At 38.0% G+C, this 15,000-nt stretch overlaps 2 protein-coding genes across 3 annotated transcripts in view; one reads left to right on the forward strand and one right to left on the reverse strand.

Annotated features, from left to right (window-relative positions):
• The window catches only part of LOC137978781 (serine/threonine-protein phosphatase 2A 56 kDa regulatory subunit epsilon isoform-like), a 25,279-nt gene extending 13,128 nt beyond the window's left edge, over positions 1-12,151 (reverse strand). Inside the window, exons 1-7 of the mRNA XM_068825842.1 lie at positions 11,984-12,151; positions 11,695-11,860; positions 11,398-11,594; positions 7,673-7,774; positions 2,916-3,008; positions 1,542-1,672; positions 962-1,021 (exon numbers count right to left, since the gene is read on the reverse strand). Coding sequence (XP_068681943.1) covers positions 962-1,021; positions 1,542-1,672; positions 2,916-3,008; positions 7,673-7,774; positions 11,398-11,594; positions 11,695-11,860; positions 11,984-11,998 — 764 coding nt within the window. The 5' untranslated portion in view covers positions 11,999-12,151. The remainder of the gene's footprint in view (positions 1-961; positions 1,022-1,541; positions 1,673-2,915; positions 3,009-7,672; positions 7,775-11,397; positions 11,595-11,694; positions 11,861-11,983) is intronic.
• A 787-nt stretch (positions 12,152-12,938) lies between these two features.
• The window catches only part of LOC137978417 (dynein axonemal assembly factor 11-like), a 14,256-nt gene continuing 12,194 nt past the window's right edge, over positions 12,939-15,000 (forward strand). Inside the window, exons 1-5 of one of the 2 annotated variants that reach the window (XM_068825334.1) lie at positions 12,939-12,992; positions 13,090-13,183; positions 13,290-13,363; positions 13,822-13,905; positions 14,321-14,398. In XM_068825334.1, coding sequence (XP_068681435.1) covers positions 12,983-12,992; positions 13,090-13,183; positions 13,290-13,363; positions 13,822-13,905; positions 14,321-14,398 — 340 coding nt within the window. In that variant the 5' untranslated portion in view covers positions 12,939-12,982. The remainder of the gene's footprint in view (positions 12,993-13,089; positions 13,184-13,289; positions 13,364-13,821; positions 13,906-14,320; positions 14,399-15,000) is intronic. The other variant, XM_068825335.1, reaches the window with a different exon arrangement.

The following is a 15,000-nucleotide window of genomic DNA, read 5'->3' on the forward strand; positions in this document are numbered from 1 at the left end:
TAAATTTTGAGCAGTAATGACACATCAGGACCAACACCATAAAACAAAGTGTTATATGCAAATAAATGTTATCAGAAACCCATAAGGGTTGGTACGTGTAACGCACGTCCTCAGCTTCTGAATATTCAGTGCGAACGGATTGGTTGAATGCTTCAGTGCTAGGTACCATATTTGGAAACCCCTCGCTCTTGTTGTTCCAAATATAGTACTCAGCAAATTGAATATTCAGAAGCTTGTTTCCCAGCACACAAGGGGCCGTTACACGTTTCAACCCTTATGGGTTTCTGATGTTATGCATGAATAAAAGCGACACAAATATCTCTAAGATAAAAGCTTTTCAAAAGTGAGGTAAAACTTATTATACTGTAAAAAACCCGCAGATAAGCCACACCTGCAGATAAGCCGCACCCTGAATGTAGCAGCTCAAATTTTTGAACGTAAACTCACTATTAACATTGGAACGGAAAATACTTCAAAGTCATACTCACAACTTTAGCGCTTTAACATAATGAAATTTGTTTCTCACAACTTTGATATAAGATTGATCTTTTTCTGGTCTTCCTTGACAGAGATTTCTTTATTCAACACAGTTTTTCCATAGATTTTTGCATTACAACAAGAATGTGAACGGAACATTTGAAGCTTAGTAACCAGGCATTAGATCGGACTCGAAAATGGAAAACTAGACACTGGAAGCAGCATGATGTTTTACGAGTTTACACAAAGCGATAAGCTGCATGAAACATTCCAGAATGTAACAGGGTCTTTATTTTGTTCGTCAGTAGTTGACACAAGACTATTTGCTCAACAAATTTGCTATCAAAGTGCTAAACGGCGAAGAAACAGTCATTTTTATAAAGCAAAACATTTTTCATGATTTTTTTCCCTTCCTTGTCTTTGCCTTGATTTCAGCATGGTAAAGTAATCCATGTCCAAACTTGGTGACATGAAACCCACTCACCTTCCTAAGATTTCTAGAAGTTCACCAACTCCATTGAAATGTTCTGTTTCATAAACAAATCTGCAATACAAGGTGCAGCAATTTAATAGACCAAATGCAAAAATGGCCAGAAAATTATTCAGGCTTTATCTTCGGCAAATTTGCCTGACTAGCCTCGTTTTACGGCCACGTTTCTTTCAATTTTACACGTGCCAAAGAGGCCAGTAAGGCCAATTAACACAGAGAAAAGAAGAGTAATTTTTTGGTGGCCATTTTTGCATTTGGTCAATTGCCATCATAACAACATTAAAACACTAACTTGCCTAATGTTCTTCAGGGTAGAAGCAGGTTTAGCTCTTTGGTTACAGGTGATCAAACTTCTGTCAGTTGGGATTCTTAAATCTGCTATGTGCATTATCTTGTTTTATAGGCCCTGAACAACTTTGTGAGGAGTTGCAAACAAAGCAATGACAATAATCTATTTAGATGCATCAAAACTTAATAAAGTAAGATCATCTGGCTGAGAGTAGTCTTGATCAGACGTCATCCTCAAAGACAAGGGATTGTTTACTATCAGTGAATGATGTTATAATAATTATACCTTAAAAATATGTGATTGATGTGCTTTCGAATGTATGCCCTGAGTCCCAGGAACTTTCCATATATCCTATGGAGGACTGTCTTCAGAAAATCTCTTTCACGAGGATCTTCACTGTCGAAGAGTTCCAGAAGCTGTAATATTAAAACCACACTGGTTAAGAAAATCATACTATGTTCATCTTTTACAGTATCTCTATTGTTGGTTTTCACGCACGTGATCAACAGCCATGTTTTTCAACAAAAACAAAAGAAAACGTTTGCATAATAGTAGAGTTCAATTCTTGGAGGATTGGGTGGGGACACAAATATGGCCACCGTTTCTTTGTTTAGGGGCACAAACATGGCGGCGGTGACGTCATGTGAAAACCGAGAATTTACCCTTGCATTTCAGAGTGGCCTTTGACACCAATGATTTGCCATGACAATTTAACACATCAACTTCATGCATAAAGGCTAGAGCAGCTGATGACAATGTGCGCTACTTGTCTTCCAATAGGGAAGTGCTGTGAGACAGGCCAGAGCATACAGCTTGCATCGGATACTGCCTGGTTTCTGTTAGATGGTGTCAACATCAACACCACATGCTAAGTACATGTAGGGCTGTGGTCAGCTGTTGCCAGCCATGCTGTTATTTTTATTTGCTCACGCACTACAACTGCTATTTTAAAGTGTCCTGCTTGGAGGGCGACTTGCGCCTTCCGTTGAAGACTTAAGGACGTTTGCGCGACATTTTTCTAACATTGATTTTTTCCTGCAAATTTTACCATTGAAAGGTGATGTTTTAGTGATGTAAGAAATGCAAAAAAGATGGGGGGGGGGGGGGGGGGTAACCGACTTCCCTTTGGAGACAACTTCCTGGAAGAACACCCTAAATCTGAAAAAATCCGGCTTCTTTAGCGAATAAGGCCACAGTGTCTGTAAGCTGGGCTTTTCAGGGTCAATGAAACACAATGAACAAAACAACAGAACACAACAGCTGTTAAGAATCCCAACTCGCTGGAGGCAAACCAGTTGGCTATTTACAAGTGTGGACAATAAGATGAACCAAGGACTACCAGGAACAAATTCAATGAGTGGTCAGAAGGAGTCTTCATTTCGGGAACTCCACATCTCAAGGCAAGCGTCCCACCACAAGGCTGCACTGTCTCCTTAGTATAGCCATTGCTTGTCTTCCATACTACGCAGGGTCTCATGTCTGGGTTGAAGACACTGGCCCAGTTCCTTGGCTTTCCCAGCCATAGAAGCTGCTTGCCAACAGCAGAGAGCAGTAGATGCCACAGTTACCAGACCTTTATTCAGTTGTTAATATTTTATACACATTTTCCCTCTATATATATTTCTTCCTCAATGTGTAAAAATGCCATCTCTGTCTTACCTGTAAAACAAACTTCTGGTCAATGTGTTTCTTGGCAATAGTGGGTTGAAATTCTGCTGACTCCAAAAACCGAAGAAAGAATTCATAGACAATCTGTTGTGTTGGCAAAGACATAAAGCAATTACAATGTGTACTTCTACTAATAAGTTAATTCTCAAAAATAGGTGGCCTATTACAGACCATTATACTGTACTGTGCAAAAGTAAATTGACAGTCTCGACTCGATCCTTGTGAGAATCGAGAAAGAAAATTAGTCCTCTCTTTAAAACTACAATCTTATGTGGTGGATCAAAATATACAAAAGCAAAGCAATGAGCTTTACAGTGCAATAGATTTTATCATGAATCGAATGTAAATTTCCAATGTAAGCATTGAGAAACATTTGCATACTACGCGCCCAACCAAGTAACGCAACGATTTATGTATTTTTACATCGCTATGTTAGACTTGTTCACCGGTATCAGGTTTCATTCTAAGAAAAGAATGAGCGTTACGAGTGAACGGAGAACAGCATCATCGCAGAACGAAGTACATGTAGCAAAAGCTGTCTCATCCAACTTTGGATACCTCAAGTTGGGAGTTCATATGAGGGCAACCTGTTGTTGTTTCTATTTCTCTCCTCCTGCCTATTTTATAAATAATTTTCCCCATTTAAGCCTTTGACGTCCAAACCGGCCTAAACCGGCCAGACTTATTATTTTACTCTGTCTAATGCCAGACGATTTTACTCGTTAATGGGGAACCCCTGGGAGTCAATGAGTTAACCTGACCCCAGTGTCACTCTACCAAATCGTATGCAGGTATCAAAAACCATAGTCAAAGAAAAGTGCAAAGCATCGAAATTAAATATGTAAGTGATTTCACTTCTCAGTGTTCGTTTCTTTATGAGCCACCATATCAAATAAAAGTCACGACTAACACACAATAAATATTATAAATGAATCATGATATTTTTTACTAAATACAGTAAGGTTAATGCTGCATGTTTGAATTAATGTAAAATAATTTATAAGGTTTTAAAAGCCATATACGAAACTGCGGATATTTCTCCTGCAAGAAACAAAAGTTCACTGTTTTGGTTGATTGATAGTAATCAGAAATTTGAAGATCCTAAAGTAATATAGGACAGTAACTGTTGATTTTTCTTGTTAAGAGAATAAACAAACATTAGGCCACGCTCATTTATTCAAACTTTTATTTCAATGATTTAATAAAATTTCAGGCAACGAAACTCAGGGTCTTGGGTGAGTCATTACGGAATAGTTTTACTTTCAGAGAATCAGCTTTTGTAAATCTGAAATTAACCTACAGAGGACATTTGTTTCCAGAAAGGTCTGCTACAGCAGTGTTATTGATGACATGTACCCAGTAAGGTTTACGAACTGCCCACGGAGTAAACTTGAATATCACTCCGGTATACAGTGTTGAAGACTGTTTACAGTCCGTGTGGTTGTCAAGTATGCTTCGATCGCACAGATGAACAATAATTATCTCCTCCACAATTGCACAGAATACATGCAGTGTCAAAGACTTTTCTCTCTCAAAAAACTACGAAGTAATTTTCACTAACAAGCTACACTGTAGGTTACAGATTAATTGTCAGGTGGATCACGCTCTCGATTAGAAGTCTACGGAGTAAACTTTTGAAGTCATACCACTCAAGTCTGGTAGTGTTGAAGACTGTTTACAGTCCATGTGATTGTTGAGTGTGCTTCGATCATATGGCCGAAGAAAAATTATCTCCTCCGCAATCACACATAATAGTGTCGTTCATTGTGATTTTGTCCCAATTTCAGCAACTGGATTTGAAAGAGGGCCAAACTTGTTCGGTTTTCTGCATTGGTCCCAAACAACATTCTCCGTGAGACTTTGGCAGGCTTGTCTTTCATTCGTATTCCCAGTTACGTTTGTGCTATTAGTCTGTCACGGAATCAGTCAAGTGACCAGCTCATTAGTTTCTTGATTTCTTTGTCTCGATTCTCGACGCGATCTTGATTGTTCCTTGATCCTCGCAAGAATCACTCGAAAGAGACTGTCAACTTACTTTTGCATGGTAATGTAGGTGGAGAATTATACAACTTAAACTAGGTGAATGGTATTAAGCCCCATGGTTTTTTTTCACTTTAACAAGAAAATTTTAATCAAAAAATTTACAATTTTTGAAGAAGTCTGTGATCATATATACGTGTACATGGTACATGATTTGACACGTCCCACATCTTCGGCCACACCTTTTGTCTTGAGTGTACTGTGAGATACCTTAGTTTCATTACCTTATTATAACAAGTACCGTAAACACCCGCAGAGAAGCCGCACCCACACTTAAGCTGCACCATGAATTTAGCAGCTCAAATTTTGGAAAACTTATTTGAAAGATATCAAAAGAAATCCAAAGGCGAGTCTTTAGAAGTCTTCTTCATCCACTGTTCATAGAACTTAAACTCACTATTGACATTGAAACGGAAAATACTTCACAGTCTTACCCACAATTTTAGCACTTTAACCCATTGACTCCCAGGCCGGTTCCCCATTGACGAGTAAAATCGTCTGGCATTAGACAGAGTAAAATACTAAGTCTGGCCGGTTTCGGCCAGTTTGGATGTCGATGGGTTAATGGAGACATAGTTTTTCAGTGAGTGATTAATATAATGAACATTGTTTCTACCAACTTTGACATATGATTGATCTTTTCCGCGTATTTGTTGACAGAAATTTTTTCATTCAACACAGTCTTTCCAACGATTTTTGCATTGCAACAAGAACGTGAACAGAACATTCAAAGCTTAGTAACCAGGCATTAGATCGGATGCGAAGATGGAAAACTGGACACCAGAATCAGCCTTTTTCAAATGTTCCTGCAGATAAGCCGCACTCCTGATTTCTGGGAAAAAGGTGCAGCTTATCTGAGGGTGTTAACGGTATATGGCACACAGGACTCTACATTACAATCATCATCTAGCAAAATTATGTTTTTTTGATGTTAAGAAAGTTGATACAAGTCACCTAAAGTTGACTTGAAGAAATCTATCAATGTTTTTCTATCGTAAGATGTTTTTATGCAGAAATGTTCCTTTAGAAACTGTCCATGAAAAACAAATGATACTCTTATACAGCATAAGACAGCATAAGACACCAGAAGTTCCCATCCTCAATATTTGAAAAAAAGGGAAAAAAAAAGCTAATTCATGAAGTTGAGAACAGTGTGCTCTGAAGTGAAGATGGCCTAAAAATTTGTCCAAAGTTATTACTTTGGTTGTCAACGAGACGTCTCAACTTAGCATAGAAACAAAGTTTAAAACTGCAGAATCATCTCAATTTAAACATCTCTAACAATTTGATATGAGGAAAAAGACAAAAATCATCAAAACATATGCAATGTCACTTGAGCAAAAAATGCATTCTGTTTAGAACAGTGTGCAGGTGACCATTTGACTCTTAGTTTCCAATTAACTGTATCACAGGAAACTAAAAAAAGCAATATTTGCACTCAACGTTGATATGTAAATTTATGTTCAAGACAAAGAGATACATGAACTGCTGATATTGGACTGAAGCAACGAAACAGTTGTTGTTGAGTAAATCCTTCTAATAAGAGATCACCTCCAAATTCTTGACACCAGTTTGAGCCACCTTGAAGGGATGCGAGTCGGTTTGCATAATTGTCTGAAATCTCCCAACTCCCCAAGTGTTAATATGAGGCTATGCAAACCTTTTAAAAATATTTCTCAAAAATAATTCGACCAATGGAGGAAAATGCTGGTTTTTTTGCTTCTTGATTGAGACAGATTTTCTTGATACACACTCATTTTTCCTACCAGCCAATCAAAATGCGTATCTGACAACACATACACAGTGCTGGAAATAATTTTTCTTTATTCAGAGGGCATATGTCCTTTCAAATCTTCCTTTTGGTCGGACATTTGACAAATTGGACCAGACATAATTTATTGAATGACAACACCTTGAAGAAGAGAACTCAAGATGTGCTGGTGACATGTTCAGCCATCGTGTCCAATCATAATGTGAAATTGGCTGGACATTTTCAAAATTTGTTCGGACAATGTCTGATGACCGACTGTTATTTCCAGCACTGCATACATGTAACCAATCAAAAATTGTGTGATGTCAATAGCCGTGTTTACATACTTTCACCTACACAAAGGTATTGACCAATGACAGTGCGCATACTATCCTAATTATTTTATAAATTATTATAATAATCAGTGGTTTCAATAAAATTTGAAGGCGGCAGCTGGTTTGAGCAGAATAACCAACTGTTGTCATTACCAAAATGAACTTTAATCTTAGGTTTAAAAGAATCTGTCTTTAATTACTTCAATTTAGGGAAAAAGTAGCAAACTTCTCTGAATGAAGTAGCTAATGCGCTTTTCGTCAGATGTCAGTACTTATTGAACCTACTGGATAATGAACGTTAGACAAAGAAAAATAAAAGTTGAACTACAACAGACCAAATTGGCTAACTCAGTCAATGTTGTACCCAATTCAAAACGTTTTGTTCCAGGTATTTCCATATCCTTTAAATCTAAATGCTATATTATAATGCAAATACAAGTCAATACATGAAGAATCGTAACCTCGGGAGATTTGAATTGGGTACAGCATCGCTTTACATGTAGCCGATTTGGTCTTTGGTAGCTTGAACATTTTTCAAACCAAGACAAACTTTGAAAAACAACACCAGTTAAGAGTCTTGCCTCTCCCAAGACTCATTATAACCAATTTATAGCAGGACATACCTGTAAGTGAGGCCATGACGCTTCCAGAGTAGGGTCATCTTCCTCTGGATCAAAGTCAGGATTATCTGATGGTGGCAAAGTCCTAAATATGTTTGCATCCACCTGAAGTAGAATACAATCTTTTAATATACTGTATTTTACATCTAAAGTATCTTCACAAAATGGAGACAATATTAATACCGTACTTATTCAGCTATAAGCCGAGCGATTTTTACACAAATCCTCACTCAATTTGGGCAAATTTGAAGCGGTAGAAGGGGTCTCGGCTTATAGCCGAGTATTTTTGATAAAAGAATTTTCTCAGCAAATTAAAACACTAACAAATGAACGTGTATTCACTTACAAGCCGAACTAAATTACTTGTAAAATGATAAGAAGTTGTTGTTGGTGTAATATGGATTTTTATTACTTGGTGGCTCGTAAAGGAGCTGTTCGTGTTGTTGTATAATCGGGATCGATTCTCGTCGAAGACTGCATCGTCTTCTGTGCCGTCGAGTGCGTTATAGAGGTACCACAAGTCTTGAACGAACGCCTTCCCATCTCCTCGGGAATATCGCGCCAAGCCTGGTTTACCCATCGAAGGAACGAGGAGTCTGGGAACGAGATTGCACCATCACTCTCGCTGATGCCGTATTCTCCGGCGATCTCGGAGTTATTTTCTACAGCTTCTGCTTCGGCGACTATTTTAAGTTTAAAGAGCGAGGTTGTAAGGTTTCCAGTCGAATAACTTTTTATAAAACGCTTCGCTTGCACGAAGACACGTTTCCTGTGAGGTCAACAATTGTTTAATAATATTCGTCACGTCACAATCACGTTGCTTGTTTGTTTCTTATCTTTCGTGTTCATTTGATTGCTTTGAGTATAATTTTTCAGTCAATGTCAATTTGTATTTTAAATTACGAAAATTCCATAGTCGATAATACACATCAAGACCTAAAGTGGGTCTCGGCTTATAGCCGAGTATTATGCATTTACAATTCGTGTCAATCAAGTTGATTTTTTCCGTAAGAAGTTTGGGGTCTCGGCTTATAGCCGAGCTCGGCTTGTAGCCGAATAAGTACGGTAACCTTTAGCTGGTCCCACTGAAAGACTCTACCAGTGCAGTTCTAAGCACTTTTCATTTGACCATACATCTTGGTTAGTTTACGAAGCCCAAAATTTTTCATGGCAAAAAGAATTTTTCTGTTGGCCAAATCACCCCGATGGGTTTTATAACAGAATAAACCATAAAATAAGGCAGAAAGAGAGCCAGAGTAGGAACAGACCAAAAAAATGCAATTTCCAGTTGTTCTCATATCTGGGAAAGACAGGTCAAGCTAGTGTTTAACCAAAACTTGTGGTTTAAGAATGCCAAACTTTCATGTGGCAAATGAATAGACCAATTTCGATATACTAAAATTCAGTGCAAAACAAAAGGCATCATCTCAAGGCTCTGGGGAATAAATATAAGGATTTGTATGAGTTTAGTCCCCAGAGCCTCGAGATGATGCCTTTTGTTTCGGACTGAATTTTAATATATCGAAATTGGTCTATTTCCCGATGACCTAATCATGCCCATCCCTTCAATAGGTTTTTGTGCCAAATTACATTTAATAGGGCAGAAACTGAGAAAGAGAAGGACAGAAAAAAAACAGTAAAAACTTAGTCCCATATCAGCCTCACAAGGTGTACCAAAATTTAAATTTAATTAACATTGTCCTATGGCAAAAAAACAAGGAATGCAATGGATTTGTAAGAAATGAAAACAGATCCATGACCAACAACTTTTTATGATCCAAATGATTTGGACAAAGTTACTGTAACTGTTTCAGATGTGACTATAGCCAGGCTAAAACTTGGTAGTTGCCAGATCGCCAGTGGCAACTTAAACCATGTACCAGGGCAACTAAAAATTGAGGTTTAATTGCCTGATATGTGACTTATATACAAAATAGTCCAGCCCAATATAACGTGAAGCAAGAAGTTAAATAAAAATAAAAAGTAGTTTATTTGGACTACCATTCTTTTCCCCAACTCTAACTTCACCAACTTCTGTGAACTTTTAGTTTTTAAGTGGAATCTTCCCGAGGATTTAACCAATAAAAGGTCTGAGCCAATTAATCCATAATTAGATACCCAATTTTCTTTTTGGATACCAAGAGTAATTACTAAGATCTACTTTCTCCGGATAGTTTTAAACCACGCAAAAATATCCTTGTATTGGTAAGCATCACTAACAGGAAACCCGAGTATCTCGAGATGCCGAGAAGGTATGCACAATAACAATAGTAGGCATCGTCCTTAAGGGGCAAGTTTGGAATAACAGAAGTTTCATTCTCTCGTGACAAGCAGTCAAGCCTGCTGTTAGCAGTTTCAAATAAATCCTGTGCAAAATGTTTTTAATATTTCTCCATTTATCTCACAATTTCAGCCTACAAGCTTTAACTGTTGCACTTGTCACTTTTTTGGCATAACAATATTATTTTTATTGACATAAGATTTTGTCCGCCAAACAAAACCCTATTCTTTTGGATTTTTTAACACTTTTATTTGCAACTAAATGCTTTTACTGACATCTGCTTCTCAAAAAGACATTGAAAATAGGAATTGGAAACAAAACCTTTACATTCTACTTACAAAAACAGATTGTTGGCTGTCTTTTAAAAAATATAAGTGACAAGCACAAAGCTTGACAAGGAACTGTGGTCACCTACTACATTTGAGCACCACAAAAAACCAAATGCACAAATAAAAATAGCAAATTCAACACAAAAATACAGAAGGGATAAAAATGTAAGGCAAAACACCGGTATGGTAATTTTCAAAACCGGAAAAATATCTTTTACAGCTATACTCCCGGGCGAACGTACTAATTATTCCACACATCCTGTATACGTTGAAAGACGAACTGAAGCTAAAGCTTAATCGTAAGTACAAGAGGACTTCAACGCGATTTATTTTTGGAATTACCTCAGAACGTGTGACACCAAGGTTTAGAATTAATTATAAGTTTAAGTATCCGTTTAACAAACATATCACGAGCTGGCAGGGTAACATGAAGGCCCGTTACAATATCTTGTAATTGATTTAACGTAAATGCGAGAGCTCTTCTGAAGAGGTAGAAAAGTTTAACAATGTTTACAATATTTAGTTTGGTTTAAGCTACACCTACCGGTTCGCAAAAGTGCTTGCAATGTTTAACGCATGTATATCTGAAAAATTAACTCTACCGTGTTTACTTAGGGGGGGGCATAGTTATTACCATCAACATGGTAAAGGCGGATTTTTTGACGCTTCGTCAAACAACTGCCCGGAAACATTTTGAAATTTCGAAAGTCCACTTGCTCTTCAAGATTTGACGCTAAATGTCTCACAAACAGAAGGCTTGACAATACTTCTCACCCCTTGTAAGCATTAGATCTTTAACTTATTTCACGCCTTGTTGAGACGAAGTCAAGCTGGAACAGAAACTACGAACGTTTTCCGAGCGATTCCACTCTCTTTTAAACTGAACATTTATCATTATCGGTTGTATAAGAACCAGGAAAGTATAATAAGAGAACGGCTTCCCTCGTTGGACGTGGATAGATTAACTTGAAAGACTTCACTCGTTTGCTATTATGCTAGTTGCCCAGCAAGCGATTTAGCTTGCATTTGAGCTTTGTACAAACCACACACAACTCCTAATGTACTGTTACATAAAGCACCATTTTTACAACAACATCTACATAAGCTCATTCACTCACCATTTCTATAATTTTTGGATAAACTGCCTCGGTGAGGACTCCACGACCCGAAGCTATATAGTCGACAAGCTCGTTCAAGCATGCCCGCTTTATTTCCTTCCCTTTCAGATCACTGACTGGATCCATAAAATCGAAGACTACACTGCACTGTTGTAGTTTTTTGATGAACAATTCCTGTTGCTCGGCTGGCGATGCGTCTGGTTTGTAAACAGAAGAGTCGTTTTAGAAAAACGATTTTTGAACTCGTACAGGCCGTAAATTTATAACTGCCTCGCTACACACCAGTTTCTCACCCACCTTTCAAAAGACCAAGAGGTTGGATTTCAAAACTCGGTTTGGACCGAAACCTGGACGATCCTTGCTGTTTTTTCTGTTGAGCTTTCTGTGGTTTCCGCACAGACTTTCGATTAAATGGATCCGGGTGACTAGTAGCAGGGGCAGGATTAATACCTGGCCGCTTTGCCTGAAGTGCAAATGGAGAGAAAGCGACGAAACAGGCGTTAGACTGGGAGTATGTTTGCACAGGCGAGTGCTTGCCTTAACGACAACAAGAGCATGCTTGACGTGATCTGCAATCGTTACTTACTTCCACGGAGTCCATGGTTGGTGTGGATAGAAAATGTGCGATTTCCCAATGGAAAAGGGAAGATCGCTTCCTTCTCCGGGCCTTGTTCTACGTTTTGATTCGTTTTCCTACCCTCAAAAATCTACTATAAGAGACGACCTTCAATTTTGTCGAGTGTGAAACAGAGAATAACAGCGTTGTTTCTCATTGGTTGGCTTATCGCCGCCATATTGAAAGTCCCGGATGAAAGGGAACACTGACGTCAAAGCCAGGTCAAAGCATTGGGGACCTCTTCCTCAAACTTACACGATTTTCGAAAAGCTCCTGAGGGAAACATTCAAACCAACAAGGAGTACCCGGAGAAAAAAGCGTCGGAACAGAGTGGAGAACCAAAAAACTCAACCCACATATGACACAAAGTCTGGGAATCGAACCCAGGCCACATTGGTGGTAGACGAGTGCTCTCACCACTGCGCCATACCTACACCCCCAAGTTTTAGAAAAACATATATTTTATTAGCAATTACCCATCTGAGTAAAATTTCTCCTTTGTTACACATCGTCAACAGTTATCGTTAGTTTTCACGATCAAGGGCGTGGCCCATAGTGATATCTATCACAGAATCACCAGAATCGTCTCTACCAATTCACTGACGATAACTAGTGCGCACATAAAGCTAATAAGAGCACTGTGAGAAAAAAACGGGCTGTACGAACACAAAGTATAATTTTTGTTTTTCCATTATTTCGTGACATAGGGAGCCTCAAAAAAAAAAAATTAGCTTTCCTGTGCTGCTGGCGGGAGCATAATAGGCTACTTTCTACTTTTACTAGTACAAGCTATAAAAGCCTACTCAGTTCACAACATGTGAATTCTGTCGTGCATGGGCTTCTCAACCCCCTGATATGAACAAGGACGTCGTGACTGCGGAAGCGATTCACTCAGATGTTGCCATAGAAACTCTCTAGGTGATGAATTGACTCTGCCTGGTTACAAATTAATAATGGCCTGATGCAAAAATGGTTCGAAGTAAGCGAAGATAATTACAGCTCTGTCTCAATACTTAAGTATAACACACTACATTCTGTTTGATGTTTAATACCTCTTTTTTCTTTCCTTGTCGCAGTAACCGAGGAACTACTTCGTAGACGAGCTGAACACAACAACTGTGAGATATTTTCGTTGGAAGAAATCTCACTTCACCAGCAAGAAATTGAAAGGTAGGCCCGATTGTAGTCTAAAAGATTTTTAAAATTTCCTCCATAATTAAGTTATTATCTTGCTTTGATTACCACTGCATTAACTTGGACGTTCGTTTTCCTTCAGGATTGAACTTTTGGATAAACTGTGCAGAGAGTTAAAAATTCTCTATTTGCAAAGCAACCTTATCCCAAAGATAGGCAAGTATTTGGTGTAAAACGAAAAGGGACTGGAGCCAAGAGTGTTGCTATGGTGACATAATACATGACTTTCTGGAAGGTCATTACTTATGAATGATAAGTTTGAAAGGAAGTGAGTCTGAATTTAGAGATAATCACTGATGACATTGTCACATTTTCATTTGCATAATATGAATACACAAATGTCACTGAAAAGAAATGAGGTACCGGTATTTAAAAAATGCAGACACCATTTTTGTCATTCTAAAAAACATACCCAATTCAATACTTGAGTGAACAAGCCATACATTATTTCAGACCAAAACAGCTAAAAAACCATACGCTTTCGGTTGCACATACCTATATATCCCATATAAAGGAGTATCCCCCTCCCCTCAGGGCAGCACCTCAGTTTCTTTAGAAATGGACCTGTTCAGTATACTAGTTAACCCTGACTTAAGGTCACTGTCAACATTCAGGGATGTCTTTCGGAAAATCGCTCTGGTTCACATCTTCTTCAAAGCAACCCATGGAAACTATATACCACTGGAATGCTAATAAAGGTAACGTAGTATTTGAAAATGCCTTTAACTCTCACGTTACTTATTTCATAAAGAGAGCGCAAGCACTCAAACACAAAAATGACCTTGTCTGCTCCGCTAAATTAATAACGCTTGGGTTAACCCAGACATACAAACAAACTACACTATATCACTCAGGAGGTACAAGTAATAAATTAACAAAGTGTGTGATTGCGAGGCTTTTTCAAAATTCTAATAGTTTTTCTGTGGTGTCCAAGTGCATGGTATGCATGCGAAAAAATTATATTGGTCAACTTTACAATGAATTTTCTCAAGAACCAATAATAATTAATTTTAGAATACGGAAAAGGCTTCACACCCCTGAAGGTTGACAGTAACTTGACTTGATTGGCTTTAAAATCAAATTCTAAAAAATATTATTTTCTTTATTTGCCAGAGAACGTAAGTCGATTAAAAAAGCTTGAATACCTCAATTTAGCCCTGAATAATGTTACAAAGATTGAAAACTTAGAAGGTAAGCAATCTTGCATGATTGATTAAGCAGGGATGCAATTCACATGACTATAATAGGATCATGGTTGTGACGTTCACAAGTACTGTTGGGGCAAGAAAGTACAAGCCTTTTTGTGCCAATTCATTTTCGAATATACTTTAGTTTTCGGTTCTAAAGCGCAGCATTTTTTCTCAATGAAATTGCTTGTTGGCCCCATATGTTACCTAAACTCAAGGCGCGTCTTTAATATAGCTGAGTATCTTGTCGCAACAAAATTCTTGCAAGGATGGTACTTTGATCTTTTGCTGCCATTTTGTATGTTTAACTCGTCTGAGTCTTCCCCTTCCTGCGATTCCAAAATGGTGGCCTCACACCAATGTTCATGATCATAGCCTTTAATTCTTAGCATTGTACAACAAAAACACCTGCAAGAAAGTACTACTAACAGGAGGATTTAAATGTTTTTCTCTAAATTCTAGTTGAATTTCCTTCTGCCATTGTTCTTGACTTGCACTGCAATCTTCAGTTGACAGCATAACCAGCGACTAGTTGGACCAAATTCCTCTATTTTAGATGCATCTTATAACTGAGTATTTTGATGACATTTTTGGTTTGCGTCTTAT

Source organism: Montipora foliosa, chromosome 12 (assembly GCF_036669935.1).
Source record: "Montipora foliosa isolate CH-2021 chromosome 12, ASM3666993v2, whole genome shotgun sequence".
Taxonomy (NCBI): Eukaryota; Metazoa; Cnidaria; class Anthozoa; order Scleractinia; family Acroporidae; genus Montipora; species Montipora foliosa.